At 32.5% G+C, this 20,449-nt stretch overlaps 2 protein-coding genes across 22 annotated transcripts in view; one reads left to right on the forward strand and one right to left on the reverse strand.

Annotated features, from left to right (window-relative positions):
• Syp (Syncrip) overlaps positions 1-20,449 on the forward strand; it is a 329,665-nt gene that overhangs the window by 298,140 nt on the left and 11,076 nt on the right. For 11 of the 21 annotated variants that reach the window (XM_067761460.1, XM_067761465.1, XM_067761468.1 and 8 more), the window contains one exon: positions 3,565-3,802. The exons of 4 other annotated variants lie outside the window; for them this stretch is intronic. In XM_067761460.1, the coding sequence (XP_067617561.1) occupies positions 3,565-3,802 (238 nt within the window). Of the gene's footprint in view, positions 1-330; positions 753-3,564; positions 3,803-3,860; positions 5,083-19,658; positions 20,197-20,449 lie in introns of those variants that run through there. 6 more of the 21 variants (XM_067761470.1, XM_067761472.1, XM_067761469.1 and 3 more) reach the window with 5 other exon arrangements.
• Mpc1 (mitochondrial pyruvate carrier) overlaps positions 18,621-20,449 on the reverse strand; it is a 63,821-nt gene continuing 61,992 nt past the window's right edge. Inside the window, exon 5 of the mRNA XM_067761481.1 lies at positions 18,621-19,446. The gene's annotated coding sequence lies outside the window, so the exon portion shown is untranslated. The remainder of the gene's footprint in view (positions 19,447-20,449) is intronic.

Here is a 20,449-nt window from a genome sequence, read left to right on the forward strand (position 1 = left end):
ATAACTTCAGTCACTCAAACACCTACCACTACTTCAAATGTTTACACTTCAAAGGTTAAAAAACTGTTTGGTATTTTAAAATAAAAATGGTATACATTTGTTGTATTCGCTTACTGCTGTAGGTAGTTAAATCGAGAGACCAATTTAACTTGTGTTTAAAATCTATATTCCTTCTTCAAACGCCTAGTAGATGCGCTTATAGTTTCTTGGCATTAAATCCATTTGTATTTTTATTTAATATAATTTTATTTTTCTTTTCACGCTTTTAATTTACTTGTACGCACACTATGATATTTGGCTTACACCTTATTTAAAACAAAAAACTCAAAGTATATACAAACGGATAAAGTAAACGTCCTACATGATCACACTTATTACATTCCAAATTACGACATCTGCAAGGACAGTGCGAAGACATCATCGAAAATCTTGAGACTGCCACTAAATGGCATCAAAATTTTGGCCTCAGTTACGCTTTCAGGGATACTTTTATAAACCTCGTATTACAATAATACGTTCACTAACATATGTTTCGGATATTTATTTTAAAAATTTTATTTATTATTTTTTTATGTTGAAAGTCCGTCCCATGAGTGTTAATCCGTCATTAAAAATAGTACAGTATGCAACTAAATAATTCACCATAGACAAAATTCTCCCATATATTATTGAATATTTCATTGCAACATCGAGCTTATTATTAATACCAAGTTAATACACATCCTAACTTTCATTGAAGCCCAGCAATATTATTAACAAAAAACCCACCACAACATAAAATATTTTTCTGTTCAACCATGCTTTTTATTTATTTTTTATTTTTGATTATTTTATTTTAATTGCTTATTGTTTTAATCAATTTAGAAACGCTTTAATGCTGATATGTTTACTTAATTTATTTAATAGGTAATTATAATGTTTAACATTGCTTCCATTACTTAGTAGTTGGTGCTAAATATTTGATATAGACCAACAACTGTTTATGTAAAAAAAAAAATAGTTTACAAAATGAGCTGAATAAAGTGTGCTCTAAGATTATATATTTTTGATGTATTTTGAATACTAAGGAAAGTTTGCAAGATATGTATTAACATATCCTCGTTCACTAACTTACCAATGAGAACCCCTTGAATTTTTGAGTTACTGGTATTGTTTATTTCCATTTCTGAATTTTTTTATGTAATTCCACTTCTGCTTTTTTTACTTAATTCCACTTCTGATTTTTTTCAATTCATTTCAAAACTACAGGATGGGTTTTGTCGAGTTAGTGACCTTTTTGGTTATGCCGGTAAGCCACAGATTTGTATATGCTCTTTTGTTTAAAAAATTTTGAATCAACATCCTGTCAGAACTCCTTAGTATTCAAACACATACAGTGAGGAACAAAATTAGTACAGAATTCGAAAAAACATTGTTCACAAGTTATGATAACTTAAACGTCTAATCTTATAAGGCCCACTTGTAGAACGGCAAGCTATTTTTTTTAGCTCAGAGTAAAATTCAAAAATCTATGAGCTTAACCCCTCATGTCCGGTAACTGTGTTGTAAAAAAGTTAACCCTCCGTTCTGCAATTAGGTCTAAAAATCAACCAAATTTTTGTACATTACTTTCAAAAAGTATAATTTCGAATTTTGGTGGTATTTTTTGTTTAAAGTGCTGTAAGTATTGAACAAATAACTAAAATACCTATATACAGACATAACGCTTAAGTTTTCCACTATTTTTCATTTGCTTTTATTAATTTATTACTTTATAATTATAATTATTTTTTAAGTGCTTAATGCTGCCGTCCCAAACATAAGCTGACTAACCTTAAGCTTTTTTGGTTCATTTAGCTATCCTATGTCAAACAAATTAGAGCATATTTTACTAAAGATATTTACATAACTACATTATGAAATGACCTAGTAATATTTTTTTCCTTTATTTGGAAATATATCTGAAGTCCAACGTATTGTAAGAAATCTTATAACTAATATGTCAATCGCAAAACTAGAAGAGTTAGGTATTCACATACATTGGGCCGGATTAATAAAAATCTTTCATAACGATTAAGAAAATTTATATAAACAAAAGTTCATATTTTAAGTAGAAGACCTATGGGGAATTCTTGTTTTGTGAAATGATAAGTGAAATTAACGTTCATACGTTTTAATAAGAATTCCCCCCTGGTATCTTAAAAAGAAACGAATTTATTAGTTTTAGCTAATTCGGCCAAATTTCAAGGAACAATTTATTTTTCTTCGCTATACGATTTTTAATTTCTTTCTTTAACTGCCTGCATAAAACAAGTCATTAATTCTATAAATTTAAAAACTTTGAGAGGATCTGCTGTTAATATTACGATAGTTAAAAAGCTAATTTTAAGCATATATATTCAGCAATTGTTATTTCGTTGAAATTAGGGACTCTGTTAGCCTCTTTACATTTGAATCTAAGTGTACACACATATGTACATAGATGTTAGCGATAGGACAAAAATCAAAAATATTTTTTATATTTTGCATTACACAAAATTACATATTTTCAAGTGCATACTAAATCGCTTTAAATTTTATTAGGTTTAAGCTTTTATACCTTTCACAAGTTTTTATGAATACATTATTTTTCATTATAATTAATTTTTATACATAAAGATCTAACGCGTTAATTTCGATTTTTTCTTTTCTTTCTTTTTTCTTTTTTATGTTCGGTAAAAAATCCAAATATATCATCTTAAAAAAATTATATATATGTTCGTCAAATCACAAATACCAAATACAAAACAAAACTTACAAATCACTCCCACATATGTGAATGAAAATATGAAACAAAACGCGTACACCTGCAAAATTAAAAAAAAAAATGCAACCACAACCCTTTGTTTTAAATTAAATATTTTCTGAATAAATACATTTGTATTTTCTCATTCGAAAAAATACTTATTTATAACAAAAATCTCCCTTATATATGCCGGAAAATTTAAAAAATCCCCATAAATATTTAATCATTGGAAACCACCCACCAAACATATCCGGGAAACCAAAAACAAAAAAATTTTTTACTAAAACCCTACCATTCCATCATTGTCCAAAAAAAACCAAACATTGTATTGTTAAATTTGGCTGTATGATCCTAATGATTCATGTATTTCAAATTTATGTAATGAATATGTGAATATGATCTGTAATATTTAATATTTGTGGCAACCGAAATGACTACGCTCGTTTTACACATAACGTAAATATACAAACTAATTGCCCGAAAACAACCAATTGAAACATCAATCAAACAACCAATCGTCCAATCAACCAACTTATGTCATGGCGCAATCGAATTTATTATTTACTAAATCTGATGAATCTCGTTAAACCTGCAAAACCGAATAACCAACCTCATTCACCTGCATAAATACACAATAAACAATAACAACACGAAACTTTACATATCTTACACAACAATTACACTTGAATACACATAAATATACAAACATTACGACATACTTTTATCACAAAACCAACAACTACAACAAAAATAAAAACTACCAACAACTATACGTATATCATCAACAACAACAACAACAGGGGGTTGGTCGTGGACGTGGAATCACGGCCACGCGTGGCCGAGCCGTTGGGCTCCGTGGCAACATCAACCGTCAGGGGGGCCCTCAAGTGGCGGGGGTGGCGGCGGCGGCGGTGGCAGTTCAACGGGGGGCTACCGCTCAGGGGGCTCAGGCAGCAACCGGGGGGGTCCGTGGGGTGGGACAAATGCGTCCCAGCGCTCGTGGCACCCAGCACGCCAAGCCGCTACAAAATTTACCAGGTGAGAAATTCATTTCAACAAAATTTATTACAAGAAAAAAGTAAATAAAAAACTATAGTGCATCAACAACATTTATAAAACAACAAAAACAACTGCAACAAAAATCACAGCAACCAGTGTATAAGCTTAATGTATAAAAATATCATAAATAATGCAACAACAAACAAACTGAAATATTTAAATGCTTAATTAGAATTACATACATAGTTCAAGGCAGTTAAAAGATTTATTGTATCCATACATACTAGTGCATACATACACACACACACACATAGACACATGCTAAACTCGATCGATGATCATAAATCACATTTTCACGCATTACAAGCATAATTAGAACTGTAATTTCGTTTGTATCTACATACACACATACATATGTAAACAACGTCATCGTATTTCCTTAAAATGCCACATACACCCACACACACACAACCACAACATTTACAAATCCACGTAAGCGCATACATTCAAAATACAAAAATGTTGGATGCATAATTTAAGCGTAATACATTTAAGTTAGTGGAAGTTCCTTAGAAATGTGCTACGTCTGCTACTATTTTAAGTACTTTTATAATTACTTTTAACGTTGTTTTTGTGCTAGCGGAATAAATGTATACTTTTCTACAACTTTATACTACATAGATACATGCAAATATTTTTTTATTGTTAATTAATTAATTTAAACGTTAATCGTTATCATAATTATTGCTGTATAAAATTAGAAATTGCAAGAGAAAGAAAGAAAAAAGAAACGATAGCTAATGCGTTTTTAAAATTGTATTTAGTAATGAGTTTGACAGCATTTAAGCTATGCTAAATTCGCAAAGCATTTATATACAGTTTGCAATTTGATAAATCGGTTTACTATTTTTATTTTTTTTTTTGAATATACATAAGTGCAAACTATTCTTAGTTTTGAATATGACTTTCTCTCTCTTTTTTAAACACTTTTAATATTTGTTGCTACATGATTTCAGTACACCCCTTCTTGTGTTGTCAGCTTAATTTTAGAGTAATAAGTTTTGTAATAATATATAGTTAAATTTTATTTTAACAATCTACAAATTGTAATTATTTTTATTTTTAGTATTCTATTTAATTGCATACTTGTTTAGTTACCGATAAATCGATTATTTTAATATAATAAATAAGTTGTTGTTTTAATTATAACTTCACAATAATTAATTTTAATTAAAGATAAAATATTGTACTTTGTTCGCATTTTTTAAGAGAAAAAAGTAAATAAATATGAGACTTGCGCTCACGCACTCGAAATACTACGTGTCTGATCTCTTCTTTCTTTCAACTCTGAATTAGTAGTATAATTTATATATATATTATTTTTCGCTTGTTCTTCTTTTTGTTGTGTTTATTGGTTTTTATACGCAAAAGTGAAAACAAAAAACAACACTGTGTTATAAGTTTTATATTTTTATTTTTGTAATAAGCTGACGTCATTTAAGCGATTTGTTTTACTCGCCACCTCAAAATGGGGCTTCAAAATGAGTTGCTGGCTGGGTTTAGCGCGAATTTAGGCAATTGCCACATTTGGCGGTACTTTCTCTCATCACTCTTTTCTTAGTTTTTGCATTTTACCATTCTTAATTAAATATTACGCATACAAAGTGCGATTCTTCGTCTCACCCCTTTTCTTTACTATTTTCTATATGGTTCTCTGCATGCTGTAAAAACTCTTTAAAAAAACATTCTTCTTATGTTTATTTTTTAGTAAATTGCATATGTACAATGTAGTTTTTCCTTAATACTCGTCGTTTCTGTGCTTTTATAGTTACTTTTTAGACATATTTATTTCTAATTTAATGCATTATTACATTTTGTCGAAGCATTAATTTACGACTTTTTAGGAACTGAACCACAAATAAATAAATCTTTAAAAAGATGTACTTAAGTAGCCCAACCACGACATATTTGACCATTTACATACACATGTATGTTTCAATTTGACTATATTTATGCCCATAATGAATCGATTAGTATTTAAATAAAAAAAAACGTAAGGTATTACTACCTTTTAGGGATATATATTAGATGGGTGACTTTGTGGTCCCCAAAATAGCTAACCTGGTTGAAAAACACTATTTAAGTTTATAAAACTGAAATTAGGGATATGATGTATCATATGGTATAGTGTGTTTTCTCCTCGCATAGCATGCAGATTTTGAGTTCTTACGCATTGGCAGTTAGTAAAATCAAGTTTAAAAAGTTTAATTTAGCAGCAACCGCCCCGAAGCAGTTGGCGGTACCCCCTCTGAGTGAGTGCACGGCTATGAATGGCTTATCAACGAAAATTCTAGTGCCTTAAAAGAGAGCAAGTAGATTTTTAGGAACTTTAGGTAACAATCTACAAGTTAGAAGTGAAAGTCGGCTTGAAAATCATTAGCGCTAAGTTTAGGCGAAATTATTCTTCTTATTAATTTAAGTAGCATTAGCGTTTACTTCGCTACTTTTTACACTGGAAGGTTTACATAAGACTGATTCTTTTTTTTTTTTTTTTGATTTTCCAACAGGGTGTATAATTAATGGATATTGGAACGATTTTCCGTCTACTGTTGTCAAATTTTGTTTGAAGGAAACACAGTTACGGCGTTGTGCCATCTTCAGTGTAATTTTTCAAAAAAATTACAAGTGATGACGGAAAATCGTTCCAATTTACAGCAATTTACACAAGGCATTTGTATCTTTTTTTTAGAAAATAGTCACTGGTTTTAATGGCTGTATGAAGTATTCCTATTTCAATTATTGCAATTCAAAATAAATTTCAATAACGTGTTCATATCGCAAACAATTTTATTAAATCTCCACCAGAATATGCTTTTTTTTGTACAAATCACTGCGAAATTACAAAGGACACATTGAGTTCGTTTAGGGATACGCAAAGCAATTAACTTTTTCTTTAGCTTTTAAGGTAAATTATTTAGTGCATATATGTATATAGAAAAATATTCACGTAATTATTATTTTTTGTTTCTCTGTTGTTGACTTACTCTCATACACTTCATAAATAATCGGTTTCCAAAAACAAAAAACAAAAAAGGTAATTCGAAGCAATCAAAAGAACGAAAACCAATTATATAAAACACGACGATCCGGCATAAAGTGTTTTGTGGTTATTTTTTTTATCCAAAACAATATAAAAAACATAAACGTAAAAACAAATTCAAAAACCAAACACGGCACAAAAATCCTGTTTCCCCAAATGACGTGTATATATAATTTTTTTAAGATTTGATATTTGTTTTGTATTAATTCGAAATACTGCTAATATACATTTAACCTTATATTAAATAGATATTTAAATACAAAAAATATGTTTATTGCTAGTCTAAACCAAAGATAGTTTTCCGCAAGCTTTTCTAGATGAAACTGTCTTGAGGGAAGATTACTTGTGGTTTAGAACAGTTAATATGTTTTAGTTTCGAAACATCATTCGAGTATTGTAGCAAACAAATCGATGTGCTAACATATCAGGACTTTAAAAAGTAAGTATCAACACAAGTTTAAATACCAGTACCTAAGAACTACAAATATATGTATAAGTCCATATTTAAGCCCGTTCTAGGAACAAGTACGGTACTTGCAATTACTAAGAATATAAAGAATGAAATATTATATTCACGGAGGTAGACGATCTTTGACTCCGACTAACTCCATTTTCTTAATCTTCGTCTTAACTTAAAAAAAAAATAAATGTAAGGCGCGATAACCTCCGAAGAGATCTAAGGCCGAGCTTCTCTTCCATTTTGCGTCGTACTCCTCTTGATTTTTCCCTACAAATTGGCCGGACGGGACCTACATGTTTTATGCCGACTCCGAACGGCATCTGCAAGGCAGATGAGTTTTCACTGAGAGCTTTTCATGGCAGAAATACAATCGGAGCGCTTGCCAGACACTGCCGAGGGGCGACCCCGCTTAGAAAAATTTTCTTCTAATTGAAAAATCTTATTTCTAAAATTTTGATGTTGCTTTGTCCGGGAGTTGAACCCAGAGCATACGGTGTGATAGGCGGAGCACGCTACCATCACACCACGGTTGGCGTCTTAACTTACGAACACATTTTTTTCAAAAATGTTTGATCTTAACTACAAACCGAATCTTTTACAAATCATTAGCTTGACAAACCAATCGCAGCCAATATTATGTGCTTGTAAGTACGTTAGAGCCTATCACAAAAAAAAAAGTTGAAAATGTGAACTCCGGGACTCGAATTTTTACTTTGTTAAGATTTCACAAATTGTAGATACAAGTTTTCAGTACTCTATAAAAATAGCATAATTGGTCTTATCTTTATAACTTATCTATTTCTCGACCATTGATTTGTTGTAAAGCTATTCACTCCGGACACAATACGTCAGAAGAAGGCATTAACCGGTCTGACACAGTTTAGATTTTATCGAAGTTTTCGTAAAGCCGGCAGCCTTCATTTAAGCCATTTTGAATAACGTGTGAATAGATTCAGATAGATATCATTCGTGTATCATAATCGGAGTAAATAGTTTACTATCTTCGTAGTATTTACGACGGTGAGAAATTAGGAAAAACCCCAATTTCGCTGCTTTTGCTGCCGGAAATTTATTTGTAAGTGTTCAAACACTGTGGAGCACATTTTCCAATATTTTTACTCCTAACATCGTGATGCGCTCCTAAGTACAGTGCCGGATAAAATTAAAGCATCAGAAACGCATCTATTAAAATTTGATTAAATAAAATTTCAAGTTCTAAATTTGGCGCTTGGTTTTACTGAGGGAGAACTTACACTGGTTGTAGGAATTTTCAATACAAAATCACAGATCGAAAATCATTTTCCTTCAAACGATAAATTAACGGCTAGGCAATGAAAATCTATTTATTTTAACCGCCTTATTATGTGCTCTTTAAAATTGTTAACCTTTATAAATTGTATAGATGGATGTACATATAATTGTATTATTTATCAGTTTTGACAGAACACAGAGTTAGGGGGTAAAAGTGAATAAAAGGAACGGATAAACATATCCGAAAAAACGAAGCACAAAATATGGAATTATATAGGGAAAGTCCCATATTTTACTGAGTTTTTTTTTTTTTGTAATTCGTTTTTGCGAATATGTTTATAAACTTTCTTTTTGGGCAAATTGTACGTTTTTCAGTCAAATTCTGAAATAGGACGTTTTTGAAAAATAAAACATTCTTAGCCCGGCCGTTTTCAAACTCGTATCTGAGATAGGGTGATTTTCACTCTGCCATCGATATATACATAGGACGAAGAATTGTAATTATTGTCACAGTTTAATCTCCTTCCCTCTTTTCTCTTCTCTCAATTCCTACTCATTCTTCTGCATCCCTTATTGCCTGTCCCAGAGGGTGGTATGTATTTTATTCCAGTCCCAGTCCGAGTCCCCCTCGGAGTCAGTTTAATATATATAGATTTTTATTTTTCACACTTCACTATAATATTAAAACGAAATGCAGATTTTCGTTGCTTTTGAAATTCGGCTTAAAAATTGCACATAGAACAACTAAAGACTCTCCTGAATTAAAAAAAATTTCATAGTACCTCTAAATCGCGGGCCCCCTCAGAAACCCCCTCCCCCCACCCTCTCGGTGGGCCTGGTGATGTGCTATACTTGATATCATTTGCTATAATATTTTTTATTGATAAGCACGTTGTTTAATTAAACACCAACCAATTACACGGAGGTATATCCGCACCCCTGAAAATGTGAGTGCCGGTGCGTATACGTAACATTTTATTATTACGTATAAGCAAATAAAAAAATTTGCAATAAAATAATATTGCGACTATAAACTGAGATATAACCTATCCTATATTAGATCAAACTACATACGGGGTGCAAAACAAATTCAAAATCGGTTCAGTAGTTTAAGAGTCCATTTGCGCCAAACATAGTGACACGTGATTTTTATATATTAAGATAATTAAATGCAGCGCTAGCAACGAAGGCTTTCGGCTGACGTACATACATAAGTATATATTTATATCCCATTGTTCTATGGCCTCATTTGAGAAGGAAATGTTAATAGATCTGTCTATTTCCTGGTTTTAGTTTTGTAGCTTCACTTTTTACTTATAGACGGCTTTGTACTGCATCTTTCTGCGGCCTCTCGGAATAACCGTTACAGATGTTTGCGAGAAAATCAGCCTTTGTCAAAAGTTGCAAACTTTAATGACTTTTTATAATATTTCCGTTTAAATTTATTTTTTTTTGCGCCGGGAAACCACTGAGTTGGTAAAATTTAAAAATATCGAATCGCGCACTAACTCTGTAAAAAAAAGTGACGTTTTCGGTTTTGCCGGAAAGCCACATATTCTGATTTTCTTAAAGGTGCAAAAGCTTTCTCAGCAACTTTGTATGGGTTTAGTTTTATAATAAAACGCTAACGCACAAAAATTGCAGATCTTATTGATTACACTTATAAAATTTACCTGTACAGTCGCGCTGTTATTACAGGTTATCCGGTTTAGGGGAGAGATCCCATCGGTTAGTCTTTTAGTTGATTGGTACAAAGTGTTTTTTTAATTCGGGTTCAACCCGGAGCCGGCCTATTCACGTGATTATAATATTGTTTCTGATTCATTAATAAATAATACTTCTTACGTACTTGCATACATGTACCGTACTTAATTCATATACTACTTATGTATTTGTAAGTATCTAGGTACTTGTACTTGTATTGGTACTATTTTTGAAGCAGTTTACGCACTTAACAACTATTAAAAATCATTATTTTGTAAGCTGTAGCTCTATGATATATGTATATATGTAAATTTATAAATATGTATGTAGAAAATATGTCGGTAGAAAAAGAAACAAGCCACAATACACGATGTAATGTTTTGAAAGAAGCTATCTTACACATCGTGTAAATATAACAGTTAAACTTTACATATGCACATAAGGGTGGCCTTTATTTTCCAAAGTGTTCCGATTGTCGATCTCACCCTCCAGAAATATTGAAATAGCCTTGAAATTTGTACATATGTGCAAAGTTTTAGGCCAATCAAAAAAGAGTTAGCGGTTGCGCAAGAAGCTTGAAATTATAAAAGAGCCGAATTTGTAAGTATCTTTGGTCCTACGTAATGCATTTTCTGTGGGCGGAATTTTCTCTCACTTACGCATTTAAATTAAAAAAATTGGTCAAATAATAAAAAAAAAGATGCCAAGGTTTGAAGTGCGCACAAAATTTTCAACTTTCTATTATAAATTTTTAGAAATTTTTCGAGTATGCAGGCTTGTAGCTCATTCAGTTAGACTTTCAACAGTGTGAAAGTTTCAAAACGCTTTCGACTTCTCAGAATTTTTCTCGTGATGGGTGTGCATTCTATACAATGAATGAAGAAATTTTTTTCAATTACATACATATATTATATTTTAGTCTGTATCTCTGTTATTAATGGGCCGATTTCTAAGATTGTAATCATTTTAAAAAAGCAAAGAATATAAATTGCTTTGAAAAGTAGTACACGTTTCTAAGATAAATAAAATATGAAAACTTGAAATGTTTAAAATTCGTCCTTTCTCAGGACTTCAGGTTTCTTGCGCAACCTCTAAATATTTATAGATTGGCATACGACTTTGTATATATTTCTTTTTGTGCTATTCGCATTTTTCTAGGCGAGTGAGATCGAGAATCCAAATATGCACATTAAACTGGGTCGATTTATTAAAAAATATCGCGCCATCGATTAACTTGGTCGAAAAATTTACCCTTTCCCCATTTTTTTCGCAGGCTCGAAAATTATTTTTTTGGGTATGCGTAGTGAAACCTTTTTTCCTGAGCCCAAATCCTATCGAAAAATCGATTGCGCCATATCGGTTCACTTTCGTCCATACAAATCGACCCAGGTTAATGCACATACCTATACATTAAACTTTTTTATACTTTAAATACTAATCGATTCGTTCGACCCCTTATTCGAGTATTAATTTAAAATAGCCAAGTTGTTTGCTTTCTACCAGATAATTTTAAAGCAAATTTTAACTTTTAACGCATACATAGTAAAAAACTTGTATATTTTCACTGACCACTTATTCTGGGAATTTGGAAAATTATCAAATTTTAAATTATTCCATAATTTATCTACAAATATTTTGTCAACAAAGAACCAAACGCATATACAATGCGTCCTGTTTCTACGTTAATCACGTTTCACCGTTGATAAAGTATTTCGGGGAATCGAAAAAACTAACTCAATAACTTGCGTGTTGCATACAAAAAATTTAGATACTTGGTAAATGAAGAACCTAAAGTCGACGTCAGATAGAACTTTGCTTACAACTTTAACTTTCACAATAAAGTTAAGGCATACGAATTTCGTGAAAGTTAGCAGAATGCCATACCATAACGCCCTAGCCATAACCATACCATAGCCCACCAATATGTTTGTAATTTTTTGCGTTTCTTCAGTGTTATGAAAATTTTACAATTTTTAGGGTAAGGCACCAATAACTGATGCCCATTGATATGGATAAGTAAAAATGTGTTTATGAATATGGCGTTATGACTATGTCAATTTTGCCAGACCCTTAACATTTGATAACTTTGACTTCACTTTATTTTATGTTACTATTATTAGCAGCATTTTTCAAGTTTCAGAATAAAATAAACAACAACAGATCACTCAAAAATATTTCTTACAACTAAAATAAATATAAAATATGTTTCAATGTTATTTTAACTACTGCAAACATTGTGCTTTGGCGTTTCATTGTGGCATAGTTTTGTGCTAATCGCTTTGAAGCTTTCATTTGTCAAAGTAATAGTGTGGCGTAAGTTATATCTGACGCTGCCCTTAATAAAACTGGGACTCTTATTTACAATCGATTATCTAATTAAAACTGTGGTGGTAAGTGTTTTGGAAAACTCTCATCTTATGAGTATTTTCACATAAGAAACCGACTTTCTCAAAAAGTGTAGTTATGTGGTTAACGCAGAAATGTTCATCATTCGATAGTCAACACTTGTTGATTCGATACATCAATTCGATATCGAACACTCGACGAAGCCGTTTTATTTTCCATATCTTGATGAGTACTCCAGTTTTCATATTTCAAAAAGTGCTCAGAAATGACTTTGAACCAGTCAAACAATTTTCTATGGTAAACAGTGTATATTTTTCTAACTTTTTATTAAAAAGAAATCATTCGTTAAATAATCACAAAACCATAAATGTTCAACATACGAATATGCAATTCGGTAGCTAATTACGTATCGAAAAGTTTTATCGAACTTTGGCTACGATGCCATCTACATTTTGTGTTATGCAAAGCGAAAACGATTATTTTACACGCGTTTTTGTTCGATATCGAATTGTAGAAAGCAAATAATCTTACTTAAGGCGCTTCTTATTCGCCACTAGGTCGGTAGCTAAAATATTTGCTGCTTACTTTGAAAAAAAGCATAATTTTATTTGTTAAGCTAGAAACACAAATTGTCTACAAAGTTTTGGAATTTTTTTCTCACGTTGCCAATTGTTTTATGAATTAATTACATATACATATATATGTAGATAAAAACAAACTTTTATTAAATAACGAAGTTTTTATTTTCAAAAACAGAATTGACAATAAATACTTTGTTTTTGTAAGAAAATGTATAGTTTGTTTGAAAGTTTATAAATATCGTAACATTATGTATTAGTTTTGAATTATTTATTTACTTCTAATATTTTATTATTATTATCAACAAACATATATATATACATATTTAATTAAAAACTGTATGTTTGTAAAGCAGTAATTTTATTTTGGAGGATTTTTTTTCCACACGTATATTTATTGTACAATAAAGCTTCTGGTAGTAAAACATTTTTTAATGCAATAAAATCATTTACTAAAACTTATTTAGAAAAACTTTCGGAATAATGTATATCTGTTTGTCCAAGATTCGTTGAACATCTCGCTTATTTATTTATTTATTTTTTTTATTTTTTTGATACATTTGGTCTAAATCTAGCAGGTATTTGGTTTCTGAGTATTTACATTAGTCGGAGGGTTCAACTTTGTAGTTTTTCTTTTTCTTGTATCTGTGCCCTGGATTCAGGCTTTTAGGGTTGCTTAAAAAAAACTTTGGGAATCTGTCACTTTAGTGAGGGTGACATAATCTAATGTAAAAAACTTGATGACATGTCATTTGGAGTTAAATCATGGTACCGCAAAGAGAAGACCCCATGGAATCAGGCCCAATCCCACTTTCTCTTTGTACATTATGTAAGATTTTTGGAAAGATCCATAAACTACCTACCGCGAATATCGCTTCTTTTCTATCTAACGCACGGAGGCGCTTGTTCAAACCCCACATCTATAAAGCGTGACGCTGACCTAGACCCTCTCCCCGCCGCCTTTAGGAGCGTCACATAACTTATGGATAGCTCCTTTTCTACGTTACTTCTGATCACTTTTATTTTTGTTCAATTCTTTTTTGTGCACTTTCTTCTAATATGAGTAATAACGTACGACAGCTTGTTGCACTTCACGGGAGACTTACACATTTCATTAGTCCTACGCTGTTTTTTTAAGTTTTTTACAGGTGGTGAAGTCACTACCTCATTCGGTTAATGGGTATAGTGTTCGCTAAGCATATGTTTATAATAATGCAGAGTTTGTTTTTTGGTTAGGTTAGGTTGAACTGATCGATTCGTGAGGACCTCACATAGACTCAATGTGTCCGTGGTGTTGCCAGAAGTTTGTTTAAGAGGTTTTTTAACGACCAAACTGACAAACCCTATCAAAATCCAGGACCTTTATTATAAAATAACTCCGTCCTCTTGGCAAATACTATAAATTTTTTAAGACATATGCCACTTGCTGCTTCTAAATCTAACAGCTGTACAGCTCCTAATAGCTGGAGTCATAGCCTGGCAAGAGCACGGCACGAACACAAACGTGTATGGTTCCTCCTCCAACCCGCGCTTCCTACACCTATTTTTACTGGCCAAACCTAAATAGAAGGCATGTGACGCCAGAAGGCATTGCCGGTCAGAATAGCCGCCATGAGTATACAATGCTCTGTTTTGAATGACAGTGGTAACTTTGTCTAAGGTTGTAAGACTTACACATATTCTTCTTCTTACAGTCTCGCGCTTGGCTACACGCCTCTCCCGCTTGGTCGATCATGTGCAACTCTCGCCTTCTCTTAATCTCGCCCAATCTACGAAGCAAGCTTCGAGGGATGCGCCCTTCTTCAGCTGATTCATCCGCTTTTTCATTCCCATTTATTCCCATATGCGCTGAAATGTGCAAAAAAAAATTTAGAAAACCGAAATTCTCGAAAAATAAAAATGGCCAAACGAAAAATTTTGAAAAAAATGTCGAAAAAATATCGAAATGTAATTAGTTCGCGCGAATTCTACACATTATTAATTACAATACTTCGATATGTTTTTAATTGTTATTTACGAATGCAGGCGCTTTTTGATCTCAATATGAATATCCCGAAAACGGAAAGTGAAGTTTTTTCTTCTGTCGAAAGATGTTCACAAGAAACCAAAAAAACCCTCTAACTGATCTTAAATCTGGGCCCGATCAATAGTTTTCTGCGCAAAATCCTTCTGTGCATAGGTGGCCTTCGACCACGCTTTATACAATAGCCCTGGTTGAGTCCAGCACCGGCTACGCTATCCACAGTATTAGTTAAATGTTCTAATAAAAACGTTTAGACATGGCGACACTACGTCGAAAGTGTCAATTGGATTCGATACTTTCCACATTTACCGCTGATTTTTATTCAAGAATATTCTGCAAACGATTTGTCGGGTTAATTTATAAATTTACATTAACTGGGTTCTTAAAACGATAAATTCACAATATCTGCTGAAATCATTTATAAGCATATGTCCCTTTTCTTACTGATCACTTTGTTTTCTCTATCTTAAATACCCCAAATATAAGTATTACGTGGTTTGTTAAGAAGGGAGTTCCAATATGTTTGCTGAAGTCATTTATTAGCTCATAACACTAACACTCATTTCACATAACACTTTTAACACACACTTCATACACATTCACATATGTAATACTTCTATATTCCTCGTATATACAGGGTACACTCGCAAACATTAAAGTGCCGATTTATTTGTGTTTGTTTTCTATAAGGTAATGCTCCTTAATTGTGCTTTTTTCTTATCACCCTTCTAGAGGATGCATACAATGCGTAGCTTCATAGATGCGTATTAGACACACCATAAGAAATCTGTACGTAGAACAGGCAAGGATGCTCAACAAACGGAACGATAGCATTTCGCTTCGTTAAAAATTAAAATTAACTTAACGAAATGATTTCGTTTCGTATCGCTGCGAAATTATCCCACTTCGTTAACGTTATAAAACGGTCGCACTTAACGTTAATTTCACTCACACATAACCGAACGCGTGCTGTGGCATTTATAGCACACTTCGTATTAAAGTTTAACGTTATTATTAACATATGTTTGTTTAATGGTGTGTTCAGTTTATACTTATATTTAAGAATTCATGAGCTTAACACCGGCTTATAATAATTGAATTTCAATTATTATGTTTTCTAAGAGAAACTGAAAAGAAAGAAACATTTACTGGCATATTGCGGTCAGGGATGCACCTTAACGTTAAGCTAATCGTTTATCAAAAAATTTCCACCGTTTCCGTTGAAACACTTCGAAATATTATCGATAAAGAAATTATCAAGATAAATTGTATCTCGTTTTTAACCGAAACGAAAAGCTTTCGTTAACGTTAAAAACGTTAACAAAACCGTGATACTTTGTGTTTGAATTGTGCTGGCAATGCTATAGCCATGGTGAAGCCGTAAGGTGGTAACAGCGAGCGGACATACACAAACAAACTCCATGTAATTTGTTTGTGTAATTCGTTGGTGGTAATGTCAAAAATACTCTGAGAAAGGTTCGCACTGTCAAAATTCATGAGAGAAGTTGCAATCAGCTTGGCTAATGCTTTCACCTTTAATGACTACGCCATCAATCAGCTTTGCCAGCATAGTTTGAAATTAATAATCAACATAAACGATTTGATTTCGTTTTGATATGGCAGAAAACGAAACAAAATCATTTCGTTAAGTTGACATTCTTAACGTTAATAAACGAAACGAAATGACTTTGTTTCGTTTATTAACGTTAAATATCGTAACGAAATGATATCGGTTCGTTGGTTAAGCATGCCTGATTGCGGTGGACCCATTTCGAAAACCGCCAACGTAATCATCATCAGGCAATTTTGTAATGTTATCAAAGGTTTCACCGGGATTCGAACCGTGAATCACATGGTGAAACTGCAGTAGCCTTTAACCACTAGGCCATCCTGCTGGTATTTGTTAACGTTTCAACATAAGCGACATAATTTCGTTTCGGTTAAAAACGAAATGAAAATTTTTTAAATAGCTGCTTTAACAACAACATTCGCAAGTGTTTCAACGGAAACGAAGCAAGAATTGTATATTTTTAAAGTAAGAAAAATGATTTAAACCAAAAAAGTTTTGGTTAGACATTGTTAAAGCGATTAAACGGCTGAAAATGGTTGGAAACTCGAAATCGCTTTTTTCACTAAACCGCGGTCGTACAAAGTTGTCTGTCATAATTTACAAAGATACGGTGATACACACAACTTTTACTACTTATTTTCTGGCGACGCTTGAAAGTAGCTCGTGTGCAGATCTTGAGGCTTAGAAGAATCGTTGTTACATGTCGTCGGCTTATATTCGATACCTTACTTTTGCAAAAACCCTATTGGGTATTCAGAACACTTGTTTATGTTTAGTAATGTTTTGAACATTACGTCTTGTATGCTTATGCTAGTTTAGCGTTATTACGGCGGTAGGCGAAGGACTTTAAATACCTATCGAATAAGAAATTTTTGTATAATTCTTGAATACAATATAAGTTAGAGTATGGATATCTGTCATTTGGAATGTCATTTACTCCACATGATCGGTAAGAATTGAATTGAAAGTGTTCTATGCAAATTCATTCGATTTGCTCTTAAACCTCTCTATTTTGATAACCTCTTGCCTTCCTATACTGCTAGGTGCATACTCATCAACATTTTTCTCTGTACAAAATTTAATGTTTATCTCCGCCGTTATCGCTGGTGTAATTGACTGCCCAGCTCCTTCGACGAATATGTTTCAATATTACTAATGGAAATCTCCGCTTTTATGATATATTTTTGATTGATGTTCAAAGATCTAATTATATCAACTGTGCCCTCTCTTTGGAGGGATATCTAGAAGTCTGGATCATGATTTTGCCATATCAAGAGCATTGTTTAAGTTACGTTTTGAGTCTTACTACCGAGAAAATACAACAGTTCCTGTTGTTTTTGCCATTAACTCAATACAGATGTGAATATGAACATGAAAATATATGCTAATAGAGAGTTTTGACTTTCAAAAAATACAGTTTTCTTCCTCCCAGCACGTATCGCTGTGCGACCACAACAGTTGCGAAACCAACATTAAGATAAACATTCCCAGTAGGCATGACTGGACGGAGTCGGATAGGTACCTTGCTGTTGGCGGCAGTATTTCCATATACACGGAAGACTCTAAGCTAAACGGTAGATTCGGAGGTGGAGTATACTCAAGGCACCTTCACCTTCCGTTCTTCTTCAGACAACCCGCCCACTGCAGCGTATTCCAGGCAGAAGTTTCAGCAAAGATGGAAGCCGCAGTTAGGATAGGAACGCACAATGTCGGCAAAGAAATATTTATTTTCAGCGACAGCCAGGCTGCTATTAAATCTCTTGGCTCCTACTCGTTCAATTCTGAACTAACATTAAACTGTCGCCGATCTCTTCAGTAGGGATACAATTTCCACACTTGTGGGATCACTAACTGGGCAATGTCTTATAGGTAGGCATGCAGAAGGGTAGGAGCTCCTTATCGTCGATGCTGCACGAGTTGTAAAGAGGATGAGGAGGAAGAAACGGTGGTTAACCTCATCTGCAACTGCCCGGCACTAACTGGCGCTCGGCAGCGATTTATGGGTGCTCCATTTCTAGATAATCTGGTCCAGCTTGTGGAGCATGACGTCAAGGACCTAGTAGCTTTCATCAGGTCCTCAAAATTGTTAGAACAGGAAAGGTAATGGTGTATTTTAGTGGTATCATAAGGGGCCTTATATCACTGTTTCTAAGTATGCCCTCGCGCAACCACTTCTACCTAACCTATACCTTTTGAGCTTAGTTTTGACCCTGGAATTAATGTCATATATGTATAAAAGGTGAGTCAGAGATCATTTTGCCACCTAAAACAAAATTTCGTTAAAATTGCTGTTGAAGGCTATTGAATATAAGCTGACGATGTCAAATTGTACGTGTCTATGATGCTGCGCCTCATATGCATCCAGCATTAGGATACCCCAATCACTAAAATTTTAGGTTGTCTTCCTATAATTTCGATTTCAAAACTAATTGCGAGTATATTGTTATAGCAATATAGATGTATTACATATATGTACATACATATGTATGATATTGGCGCATATTAATCGTACTGATAGCTTCTCATAAAAGTGCATTTAAATATATGATCTAAGCAAATTAGAATTTAAACGTCGTAATTTCAAACACATTTTAACACTTAGGATTGTAGGATATACAAACTTCATTTTAGAGTCCAACATTAACATTCATCTGAAAAGAAAAATATTAAGAAAACAAAAACAGTTTTTAGATTTAGTTTTAGAAAAGCATATTAAAGGTTGAGTAAAAATATTTTATTATCAGAAGTATTTGTGCGCATTTTAGTGTAGTTGAATGCTAACCTACATAAGTGTATTTTCACCTAATAACTTTCCTATCCCATTTCCTTTTGCTATCCTACATATATCGAACAAATATTCTAGCATCCATCGGAATTCATGCATAAGAAGTTTAATCATCAATGATAATTGTTGCGTTGAAGCGATGTAATAGTTTGTTGAATTATACAAAATTTTAAATGAAATTTTATAAGAGTACATTATATTGAAATTGAATTCATCGAAGGAGTCGAAATCAAACAAAAAAAAAAAAAACAAACAACAAATGAACTAATTGTTTAAAATATTTTAACAAGAAATTCGCAAATAAACTTAATTTAATTCAATTCAGAAATACACAATAATTTAACTTAATTGGAACCTATGAAATTCAACCTATAAACAATAAAAATCAAATATTTAACCAGAGATATAATTATGATGAGCCTGCAGTCACGATGATCCATTTTAAGTAACGAAGAATTGTTTAGGTGGAGAATATTTTTCGAACAACTCAAGTTAATTTCATATTCAACGAATTAATGCAGATTTCTAACCTCAACTATCAACATTTCCATCATTCTTTGCTTTTCGCTCACCCATCTATCGCTTATTCTATCAACTTATCTATCATCTATATGTGCACTTAAACAATTCATATAGACAGTATACATATTTAGTAGTTAATATGTATACATAAATATAATTTTTTGTATTTTGTTTTTTGTCATTTACTATGTTCGTTAATTGTGTTTTTTTTAATACATCCATATATTGTAAATTTAATATGTATATTTCCTTTTGACGAGCGAAAAACAAAAACCATTTTGTAATATGCAAAATTTTGTCAAATTCTGGAAATAAATTTCTTCTTGTGTAATGAAAAAAAATATATA

Source organism: Eurosta solidaginis, chromosome 1, assembly GCF_040869045.1.
Source record: "Eurosta solidaginis isolate ZX-2024a chromosome 1, ASM4086904v1, whole genome shotgun sequence".
NCBI classification, from domain to species: domain Eukaryota; kingdom Metazoa; phylum Arthropoda; class Insecta; order Diptera; family Tephritidae; genus Eurosta; species Eurosta solidaginis.